This window comes from Monodon monoceros, unplaced genomic scaffold (genome assembly GCF_005190385.1).
Source record: "Monodon monoceros isolate NGI ecotype Baffin Bay Population unplaced genomic scaffold, NGI_Narwhal_1 Super_Scaffold_21, whole genome shotgun sequence".
Lineage (NCBI taxonomy): Eukaryota > Metazoa > Chordata > Mammalia > Artiodactyla > Monodontidae > Monodon > Monodon monoceros.
The window spans coordinates 62,105,082-62,117,437 of NW_021703778.1; the positions used below are offsets into that span (position 1 = coordinate 62,105,082).

Here is a 12,356-nt window from a genome sequence, read left to right on the forward strand (position 1 = left end):
CTGATTAACAGCTTAGGAAAGAAAACAGCTCAGGTTTCATTTGTCTCCACATAGTTTTAATTATTTATATACTCTTTGCAAAATTTAAGTACTTACTAATATCATCTTCATGATAAATGACAGAGTGAAATGGCAGAGTGCGGTCTTTAATATATCTCTCTGCTGGCTCAACATAAAATGTGCCACCACGAGTCTGAATGAATCCTTCAAATCTTCCATCAACAACAGACCCATGGCTAAAACTTCCTTCTTCACCTATTAATGAAAGCCACAAACTCTTAAAAATTTGATTTGCACATGAATGTTAAATTCATTCTCCTTTATAAAGCCATTCTTATGTATTGAGAAAAGAAACTAAATACAAATTTACCGGGGAAATGAATTTTCACATGAAATGTATCAACCTGAATGTGAACAACAACTGGAACTTAGTTAAAATACATACAGTATATATATAGTAACAACAATGAAAAATGGAACATCTGTCTTGCTGACAATCAAATTCCCAGAACCTAGCACAGTGCCTGGCATGCATGCAATAGTCATTCAAAAAAATGACTTAAATAAACTTAGAGGCAAGCAGATACACTGATAAAATATACACTTTCAAAATATATTAAAGTATCTTTTGAAATTCTACTCTAATTGCCATAAGAAAAAAAGTTCCTTTCCCACCTAACATATTCTGCACGAACCTTTTAGCTTCCTTACCACCAGTAGGTTTTATAAATACATTTAAAAAATAAGACAGTATTAAATATTTCAGAAGCAATTTGAACAAAATATGCCAACAATTCTTTCTGAGATATTGGAAAAAGGTTCATGATAGTATCCCATCAATTATACTTCTTTAGGGAAAGAAAATTATAAGAAAAAAGGTAGTTTTGTTTTTTAATACAGTCATAAAGAAAAGCTGAGTACCAAACATCAAATGATAAGAAGATGTGGGTAGTTAGGCGACGGCTTTAAAAGTTAAATTTGCCATTCAAAAATTTCTCATTAAAACAAAAATCAGGCTTTCTGCAATTTCTAAGTTGTAGATTAACAGTAATTAGTTGACTTTAAGTTAATCATAGACTGAAGCTGAGTCCAAGACATTTGTATTTTAAATGATATGATGTTTATCTGCAAACTCATTTAGTCTTGTATGCTTTTTGACTATCACCTACCAAAAAAAAAGTGGGGGGGGGGTACTGGGAGACTACTAAGTTACTTGCCCAGCAAGATAAATGATCAAGAAAATAACAGAAAACTATAATCTAACATTAGAAATCTCGACCTATGGAAAAACACTTTCCTTTTCCATTAAAGAATTATAAGAATACAAAAAAACTTTTAATTTTTTAACTATGCTTGATCTACAAATAAGAAATTTTAAGTACAGAAATGTCTCATTTACCGATCATCATAAAAAAAAATAAGAAACCTTTCTCAAAGCATTTAATTTTTCAAGTCAGGATTTTGAATGGAAATCTCTCTAATATGTAGAAATAAAATTTAACTTTCAGTTAACTTTAATAACTCTTAATAAATAGGATCATCTTGAGTATTTATTAACGTACAGTTGTAACTCAATGATATTTTGCCCCTAATACCTACAGAAGACTTTGCTTTTTTAACTTTTTTACGACTTCCATCAATTGTTCTGTTCTCCCTACATTACTAAGCTGACAGATGTAATTTTCTATTGGGCTAATAAGTGTGCCCCCCATCTCCCTGATACCTTTTAAAATCTGGTGTAGTAAGAGAAATTCATTAGAATTGTGAACAAAAAGCAAATAGATCCAGAGGAAGGAAGGCCCTGGGAGGATTTTCCTATGGATGACTTTGTCACATTATTTTTGGCTATTAAGATAATCTTTACAGTTCGTTATAAAACATAGTTAAGTTACTGTTAATTCCTTGCTTGGAAGATCAGAAAATTATATAAATCATTAAAATTTTTTTAAAAACCTAACAGTTTGGAGGTAATGAGAGTCAAAACTTCATACCTTTCAGAAGTCAGACGCTGCATAATTCAATACTAAACATATATGTAAAGGTTGATCGAAGAATTACTTCATTCTTCAAAGCCCATTGCTCTTCACAATACACTCAAATCTCCCCAGGATTTACCCCATCTTTCTGAAATATTTGCCTATACTTCAAAATGCATATATTTCCTTGTATAGAAAAAAATTAAACACGGTTCTTTTAAGGTTCAACTTACCATAAATATGTCCAGTGTAAATATGAGAGGTATCATAATCAAGTACCGTATTTGATGTTTCCACCCTAAATTCATCACTGAAAAGGGAAGTGTCCCTCTTCATTCGTAGGTTGAAATGTCTGCAAACAGGGTAGGAAAGGAAAAAAATGAAATTAAAAGGATCCAAATTTAAACAATTATTTTTTAAATTAAAAAAAAGCTTCAAAATGTGAATTGTTTCACACAATTTGTCTATTTGGGAAATAACTGGCTAAGGTTTTCTTATAAAAATTCTGCTCTAAAATTCAAGCTAACACTGTGATACAACTCACATACAATTAAACAGTAATCATCTAGGGATATATTAAAAAAATAAATGCCTACAGACCGATTCTCACATGGTGAAACAAGATCATTCCAACAGCAACTAAGTTACTTGAAGATACAAGCAAGCTTCTTGACCCAATTACTGTTAATTCACCACTACTTGTCTCCCCTCTCTAGTAATTCCGCAGCTTTTCCATTTTCCCCTATAATTCACAACTCAGATAAGAGAATACATAAGGAAGTGCCATCTAATTAGATACTTAACATCTCTTTTCAGACAAGCAAGTATGCATGCTCTTTCTTTCGCACACAGACACACACATACAGAAAGACAGACACACATACACAGAAAACTTTACAACTCCTTTATTTTTCCCTGGGGCATCTTCTTCTAATTCTTTTTAGACCTTTCTCAGTTCAATTTGGAGATCCCAAACCCAAAGGACCATGATATTAGCTGAAATTATACTCATTCTAACTGTCCTCTATAAAGGAAAAGGAAAGACCAAAATACTGAAATAAAATTAAATAAAGAAATCTAGGGTTTTAGAATCAAACTCAGAATCAAAATCTTAAGCCTAGTAAATCCTTGCTAGCCCAGGATTCCTGTCCATTAAATGAAGATAACACATTCTATTTTCTGGAACAATTTTAAGGATTAGAGATTATAACGTATGTAAAGTCATTAATACAGTACCTGGCACAAAGGAGATGTAAAGGGTAGTAAAGTAGCTATCACTACCTAACTTTAAAAACTATATCAAGTCTCCTTTATAACTGCCATAAAGGTCTGCATATAACACAACTTCTACTCAGTGAATATGAACCAAAGTCTTTAATTAGCCAACCCCCAAATGTTAGTAGGATGTGGAATAATTTGAACTCTGACACATTGCTGGCGGAGGTAAAAAATGGTACAATCACTTTGGAAAACTGGCTGTTTCTTATAAAGGTAAGCATACAAAAACCCTATGACCCGCAATTCTATACCAAGAGAAATGAAAATATAAAATATATGTCCACACAAACAATTGGACACAAATGTCCAAAGCAGCTTTATTCACAATAGCCAAAACCTGGAAATAACCTAAATGTCTATCAGCAAGTAAAGAGAGAAAAAGGTTGTGGCTTATTCATACAGTAGCAAACTATTCAGCAATAAAATCATCAAACTACTAAAAATAGGTACTTTTATAAAACACAAAAGAATGCACACAGTATATATAATTCCATATATATGTAATTCTAGAATAGGCAAAATCTATCTCTAGTGACAGAAAGCAGATTAGTAGTTGCATAGGATGGAGAGACTAAGAGCAAAAGGGAATGAAGGAATTTTTTGCTCTGATGGAAATGTTCTACACCTTGATTTGAATGGTGGTTCACAAGTGTATACATTTGTCAAAACTTAACTCAAACTATACACTTGAAATGAATATATTTTATGTAAATTATACTTCAATAATGTTGATTTTAAAGAAAAAAATCAAATCATTTTTCAAGTAAATAGGGGTCAACAGTTGGGTATAATAACCATTACCTTCATAGTGTCACCCTTTCTGAACACTATTTTATCTTTTTCCCTTAATTTCCTGTATTGGCAACCTTTTATTTTGCAGCTGCATTCATTTCCACTTGCCTAAACCTCTCACCAAAAAACTCCTAGGGCTTCCCAACTACTGTGGCAAGGACTGTAGGCTAGGAAAGACATCCTTAGAACCTTAACGTTCCAATCTACTGCAGCAAGTAATCAACAAAGCCAAACACATCTTCTAAATGGGAACTCCACAAAGTCAAAAAAAGACAATCCTAAACAAAAAGGAATCTTTCCTGAATTCTTATTGTATATCCTTTTCATAAAATTCCTTTTAACCAACTAACAGACATGAAATTCTTGATCATAAATGTGAGTATAAATACACACATTATTTTTTAAAGGATCACATTTTGGAAAATCATTAATTTATCATTATATACACTTTTAATTTACTATATAAATACCACCTCTAAAAGAGCATCTTTGTTAAACAGACTAAGCAGTAAAAATCCAAGGGCTTAATATGTTTGTCATTCAGGATTTATTATTCAGCAAAACTGTTTTACCTTAAAATCATTATAAGCAGCAGCGTTAGTACTCTATATCTCCCTCCCCCCAAATGGTAAAAGCTTCAGAAAGGACATTTCAGTTCAATATGAGAACAATCTATGCTGCAATCCCTACTCAAAACAATAGTTTTATATCACTTTACGTGTCTATGCAGATAGCAATCCTAGAGGGATGTTGTAACAGAGAGAATTTAAGAACACTTGAAGTAGGCCCCTTCTAATCTTGATATTGATTTCATAAGAAAATCATCTCATATATACAAAACATTATTCTCACTATTGATTTAAATTGGATTGAAACCACATATAAAATCAGTTTTCAATTATGCACAGTCAAGAAGCAACATAGATAATAAAACAAAAAATCAAATTTACATCATACCCCCAAGATGCACTGCTCTATTAATATCAAAATTAATGTGCATCTGAAACCTATATAAACAAAGAAGGAATGGAACAAGGGTGAGCCTGGAAGGCAGGTAAATGGTAGAAGAAGCCAGACTGAATTAAACTCTGTCACAATCCATGAAACAGATCAACTACAAATGAATAATCAGAAGCTGGGTATATTATTCCATTAACTAAGTCATTGGATTCTAGTTCTCTAATTTTAATTCCACTACCATCTGTTTGATAGTTCATATCTTTACACTATTTTAATATTTATATAAATTGCAAATTCTTTGCAATAGTCCTGTCAGACAACACATTATAAAGTAATAATAATAATTAGCTGATGAACACATCCTACCTTCCCAATTTCTCAACAAGCCTTGAACAAAAAATCATCTGAAAATATAACCTGATTCTTTTTATTTTGTTTATTTATTTTTTGGCTGCATTGGATCTTCGTTGCTGTGCGTGGGCTTTCTCTAGTTGCAGTGAGTGGCGGCTACTCCTTGTTGCGGTGCGCGGGCTTCTCATTGCAGTGGCTTCTCTTGTTGCAGAGCACGGGCTCTAGGCGCACAGGCTTCAATAGTTGTGGCTCACGGGCTCAGTTGTTGTGGCTCGCAGGCTCTAGAGCGCAGGCTCAGTAGTGTGGCACACGGGCTTACTTGCTCCGCAGCATGTGGGATCTTCCCAGACCAGGGCTCGAACCCATGTCCCCTGCACTGGCAGGAGGACTCTTAACCACTGCACAACCAGGGAAGTCCCAACCTGATTCTTTAATTGCTTAAACTTTTGGCCCAAAGGTCAGAAAAACTACAGTGAACACTGCCTTATAAAAATCACTGTATTTTGGGAAAAGTTTGGTGGTTCCTCAAAAAGTTAAACAGAATTATCATATGATCCAGCAATTCTACTTCTATGTATACACCCAAAGGAATGGAAATCAGGGACTCAGATACTTGTACACCAGTGTGTGTGGCAGCATTATTCATAATAGCCAAAAGACAGAAAAAATTCTAATATTCATCAACATATGGATTTCAAGATGTATGTATGGGGAATTCCCTGGTGGTCCAGTGGTTAGGGCTCCGCGCTTTCACGGCCAAGGGCCCAGGTTCAATCCCCGGTCGGGGAACTAAGGTCCCATAAGCCGCATATTGCGGCCAAAAAAAAAAAAAAAAAAAAAAAGATGTACATATGAGTGGTATATACATACAATAGATTATTCAGCCTTAAAAAGGAATGAAATTCGGATACACTACAACACAGATGAACATTAGAAACGTTATGCTAAGTGAAAGGAGCCAGACGCAAAAGGCCACATATTATATGACTCTAGTTATGCAGGACCTAGAATAGGCAAATTCCTAGGGATAGAAGGTAGAACACAGGTTACCAAGGGCTGGTAGGAGGGCAGAATTGGAAGTTATTGTTTCTGTTTGGTATAATCAAAAAGCTCTAAAAATGAATCACGGTGACAGTTAGACAACACTTTGAATGTACCTAATGCCACTGAATTGTACACTTAAAAATGATTAAAATAATAAGTTACATGTTATTTTTCCACCATAAAAATAAATAAATTTTTAAAAATCATTGTACTGGGACTTACCTGGTGGCACAGTGGTTAAGACTCCACACTCCCATTGCAGGGGGCCAGGTTTGATCCCTGGTCAGGGAACTACATCCCACATGCATGCCACAACTAAGAGTTCACATGCCACAACTAAGGAGCCTGCATGCCGCAACTAAGGAGCCCACCTGCTGCAACTAAAGGAGCCCACGTGCACCAATTAAGGAGCTGGTGAGCTGCAACTAAGGAGCCCACGAGCCACAACTAAGACCCAGCGCAACCAAATAAATAAATAAATAAACATTTTAAAAAAAAATCATTGTATTCCCAAAAGCTAGGGTATAAAATAAAATTGTGCAGGCAGAGATACCCTTCCTAGCAGCAAAAGCCCCTAGAGAACTGGTTGAGATAGTAGTATTGTGATGATAATGATGAGATTATAACATTCTTCTTAAATTTATATAGGTTTACAGTTTTCAGAGCACTTTCACACATATTACTGCATCCCGTCCTCACAGTAACATTGCTAAGGAAGCACGATGAATATTTTTATCAAAGGGTATGACTCAGGTCACAAGACTAGAATTAGGACTAGAACGCTAGTATTTGGTTGCTGCATCTTGCTTTCAATCATACCACGAATGCCTCTCAAGCATGTGCCGGAAGCAGTCAAGCTAATATATGCTGAGTGTTGTAGCAGTCTTAATGTATGTAATATTATCAGTCTTCACCAAGTCACCTTTTAAAATTTGAACAAATGCAAGTAAGATACAGAAGTGAAAATATAACCTTATTTGAATTTCACTGAAAATTCTACTTTACAACACCACCATAAGAAGTTCCCTTTGATTATTAATCCCGTTTTACTATGTTTCTTTCAGTAAGTTTAGTTCTCTTTTTTTATATGTGTGTGTATATATATATATATATATACATATATATATATATATATATTTTTTTTTTTTTTTGGCTGTGTTGGGTCTTCGTTTCTGTGCGAGGGCTTTCTCTAGCTGTGGCAAGCAGGGGCCACTCTTCATTGCGGTGCGTGGGCCTCTCACTATCACAGCCTCTCCTGTTGCGGAGCACAGGCTCCAGACGCGCAGGCTCAGTAGTTGTGGCTCACGGGCCCAGTTGCTCTGCGGCATGTGGGATCTTCCCAGACCAGGGCTCGAACCTGTGGCCCCGCATTGGCAGGCAGATTCTCAACCACTGCACCACCAGGGAAGCCCTCTTTTTTTTTATTGTTATAATATAGTATACTGTCATCAAAGATAAACTTTAGATTTCCTCTGAGGCGGAAGATGCTCTGTATAAGGAACATCATTTGCACTGGAAATATTTTCGTACTGTTAGATTTAATCACTATGTTGATTCTATGAATCAATAGTATTTTGTCCCTCATCTTGATTATAGTAGTTCTATTATAATTCTTTCCTCAGTGGCATATAGTAAAGTTATAAAGAATAGAGTAAAATTATAGGAGGGCAAAATCAACTAACAAATGACAGCAATTTGAAAAAATACATGAAACAGTTTCCAAATCTCTGGCCTCAGTGCTTTGAAAATGCAGTTGTACCATGTGGTAATAATAGTTGGTTTTCCCCTCTAAGGCTTGAGAAAAGCACTCTAAATCTAAACTAAACAAACAAACAGAGGTACCAGAACCACCTGTGGTACAGAACAACAAAATAAATTATGCTAGGATATAATTCTTTAAGTTTTTGGTTGATCATATACCTTCTATATTAAAGAGGTACCATTCTATATATCAGAACAGTAAGAATATAAAGTGAAAAGAAGTTGCCTTTTCCCATATGATAGTTATTTAGGCTAAAGATAATATGGCCCTGACTCTCAGAAGAAAACAGCAATAGTTAAAGGTTCATCCCTTGAACTGAAGTCATATTAGGACAAAAAGCCTCGACTAATCAAGTACCTTGGTAACAGGGGGAAGAAACCTGAGAGCAAAAACCTTGCTTCCAAGTATGTCTGTAATCCAGCAGTCCCAGACGGGTCTACCGAGTCTAAATGGAACAGGTTTATGGTAGACCTGGGTAGTGATTCATAGAAATAAAACAGTACTTAATAGCCATCCGTGACATTTCTAGGTATTCTTTTCCTTGTAACATTCACCTTCTTCTTAATAAAGATGCTTGACAGACTCTCCATTCAAACTATTTTTGTAAGACAAGCTGCCAGTATTAACAGCAAATATTACTATGAGTCAAATATCTAGTTTACTTCCACTAGTATACTTTTTGAAACAGCAAAGTCCTTTTTCAAATTATCTTAAAGAAGCCACTATCCGCCTCCTCCAAAAAAAAAGGATAAAATAGAACAGGTTGCTAGAAGGGGAAAGGGCAGAGTCAGCCCACCTGCGGCCCATTGGGAAGAACCTGAGGCAACCTCCAAAGAAATTCTAGGGTTCTACAGTTTGAAAAACACAGTTCCAGGCTTTACTGATGGCCCTGAGGTAGATAGATTACCTCAAATAAGCAAAAATACATATACGAGATTCCTCAAGAGCTCCCAAAGAAGATAAAAATGAAACTAAAACTCAAGCAAAAATAAGCAAATTTATCCTGTGTAAGGAGAAGCAGGGACTTCCCTACTGGCGCAGTGGTTAAGAATCTGCCTGCCAATGCAGCGGACACAGGTTCAACCCCTGGTCTGGGAAGATCCCATATGCCGTGGAGCAACTAAGCCCATGCATCACAACTACTGAGCCCGTGAGCCAAAACTACTGAGCCGACGTGCCACAACTACTGAAGCCGGCATGCCTAGAGCCCGTGCTCCGCAACAAAGAGAAGCCACCACAATGAGACGCCAGTGCACCACAACAGAGAGTAGCCCCCGCTTGCCGCAACTAGAGAAAGCCCGCGTGCAGCAACGAAGACACAAGGCAGCCAAAAATAAATTAAATAAATTAAATTAAAAAACAAAAGAAAAATACGTTTACACTCTTATTTCCATTCCTTTTTCAAAACAGGAGGAAGCTCAGTTTTTTAAAACTCATTCCCTCTCTTCAACATAAACCCTAGTTAGTGCTTAAAAACATGAAAAATAAAAATGATATTTCATGTTAAAATCTTATCAAAGAAGCTAAGCTCAGAACCATCATCAGCTCTCAATTTAACTTCTTCAACACAGAATTAACGTGAACACAACTCAGTTGCTATTTCTTATTTCAGTAAGTAATTCAAATAGCCAGTGTAGCCTTCAGAGTTTTAAAAAACATATTTGTTAGCCTTCTAATTTCTGTGTTTAACGAGGAATCAGGCAATCAGGCAATAACTAAGAATTGCATATCCTAGAAAATCCACTGCTGAGACAAAGAGTGGTATGAAATATACTTAAACAAAAGTATATGCTAAAGGGCACTGTACTTGACATAAAATAGGTACAAATAAATACCATTTTCCCTTAGGAAATTTTGCTCAAACTTGCTCAAATCTTGTTGGAACAGATTTCAGTGTCAGGTCAGTATTTTTTTTTATTTTGTTTTTCCATATCCATAACAATAGCATTTTTACACAATTCTAATTTATTCTGTTGCTCTTCTTTATGAGCTGGCATCTATCTGTGCTCCCTAGATTCTCACTTCTGTGTCTTAAAGTGTGCTGGTTTGTCTATGGAGTTAAAAGCATCCTGGGTTTCTGCTACGCTACTCATGATATGTCAAAGATAAAGTCCAAGACACTTCCTGACTAACCCAGCTCCAGTCAGGACCCAAAGAGAATACTTATGCCTTTTACAGGTTACCTGGGCCACATCCTTGATACCCTCACATTTCAGAGGCAGGGAGAACTTGAGTCTCAAACTGCAAAGAAACTTCAAATCAAATTATCTGACCATTTATTATGAACAGTTCGTAAATGTACAGTTAAGGCTATAGGAATAACTATCTTATCAAAATCAGAAAAAAAAAAAACTCCAAAACATCGTACTGCACTTAGATAAAATTTTGGTATCTTCTACACTATATACAAATCACATATTAGATGGAAACAATTTCTGATTTATTGATTATGTACCTAAACAATTAAACACAGAAGCATAAAAAAGTTTATTACTGACTAGACAGTGTTTTGAGAGTTCTTTTTAATTTAGTTACTTGAATGTTACTAATATATTTTGTAGAACTTTAAAGCAGGAAGAGGCCTTAAACATTATCTCATCCAAACTTCAAGGTTTTACTAATGAGGAAGCTAAGGCTCAAAAGAATCTCTAGATAACGCATGCCAAGTCAGAAGGGAACACCATTCAGGCTCCAAATCACCACAGTACTCCTTTCTCTACCCAGTTTACGACTGTTTCAATACATATATTATACTTCCTATAAAAATCACAAGTTCTTTACTAAGTAGCTTCCTACTCAAACGCAAATCTATGAAAGGCAGTAAAGTTAGCAAAGTCGTGAGAAGACCAGAAAATAAAGTTGACTGTCCAAAGTATATAATGGAAAACAAAACATGAAGGAAATGTTTAAAAATACATATACACACAAGAAAAAAAAATGTTAACTTCATGATGTATATGAGTCAAATTATTATGCTATACATCTTAAATTTGTACAGTACTATATGTCAATTATATCTCAATAAAACTGGAAGGGAAAAAAAAGAGCAATGGTTTTTCATGGAATTCTCAAGAATGGACATTAGGCTTAAAGAATCTCGACATTCCTTCATTTAACACTGATATTTGTAAACGTGGGATGTGATCCACCCTTTCTTATTTAGGAAACGTGGAAGCCAGGTTGAAAGAATTGTGTTCATGTGCTTAGGCATAAAACAGAACAAAGAATGATTTTAATACTGAAAGACACATACACACACACACATACCCACACCCTAGAGAGGCTGTGCTAGTACCCAAAACCAACATTTTGTATATGGTGGAGAAGGAGAAGAAACTTAGCAAGAAATCTATAATTATATTTATCAAGGTCATTTTTGTAGGCCTATTTCAAGGAAAGGGAGAAATAAAACTATGAGATCATCACATTTTTAACTAAGGTATGTTATAAGATAGTTACAATAACCATGTTATAGGACACAAACTCTGAGACAGTGTGAATATACAAGTATAATAATTGAGACAACAAAATTAAATTCCTGAATTCAGATCTATTCTAGAAAATGTAGTATATGTATATAGTTAATTAAACAGATTTCTGTTAAAAGTATCTAAGATAATCACTAATATACAGAATCAGATTTCCTGGGTCCAGGTCCTTTGCTGAGAGCCTCAGCTAGAAGTAAGTCCTCCTCCCTTTGAATATCTACAGCATTTGATCTGTAAAGCACCATATCACATTTTCTTCTTACACAATGACTTACGCACATCTTGCAGCTCCTATCAGAATAACTAAATAACAGCGTGTACTTGTACACTCTCTCTCAGTTACGCTCACACATGTACCAAAAAAAAACAAAAGGAGGTAGGGATTTGGTTTTGCCATATGTTCAATATGAATTATGTAATGGAGCTAATAAAAATCTAATGATGTAATAGAAATGTGGTATCCAAACCAAAGGCAGCTAGAATCTCAACTTTTCCTTTTGGCAGTCACACGATATTTGCAATACAGCATTAAATTTACTTTGAGGTAGTTACTAAAAACTTAGGAAGGCTTAATGATTGCTTATTATTTCATGGTACCAATAAAGAATGGGTAATTAAAATTTTTTCTGAGGTTAAGGGTCGTAAAAATTTACATGATTTGCCATCACTAAAATTTTTATCTAGAACAGATCCTGAAATGAATTT

At 35.1% G+C, this 12,356-nt stretch overlaps 1 protein-coding gene across 2 annotated transcripts in view; it reads right to left on the reverse strand.

The window, feature by feature from the left end:
* The window catches only part of ADAM10 (ADAM metallopeptidase domain 10), a 111,161-nt gene that overhangs the window by 68,394 nt on the left and 30,411 nt on the right, over positions 1–12,356 (reverse strand). Inside the window, exons 1-3 of one of the 2 annotated variants that reach the window (XM_029237639.1) lie at positions 5,373–5,518; positions 2,210–2,328; positions 97–255 (exon numbers count right to left, since the gene is read on the reverse strand). In XM_029237639.1, coding sequence (XP_029093472.1) covers positions 97–255; positions 2,210–2,328; positions 5,373–5,410 — 316 coding nt within the window. In that variant the 5' untranslated portion in view covers positions 5,411–5,518. Of the gene's footprint in view, positions 1–96; positions 256–2,209; positions 2,329–5,372; positions 5,519–12,356 lie in introns of those variants that run through there. The other variant, XM_029237638.1, reaches the window with a different exon arrangement.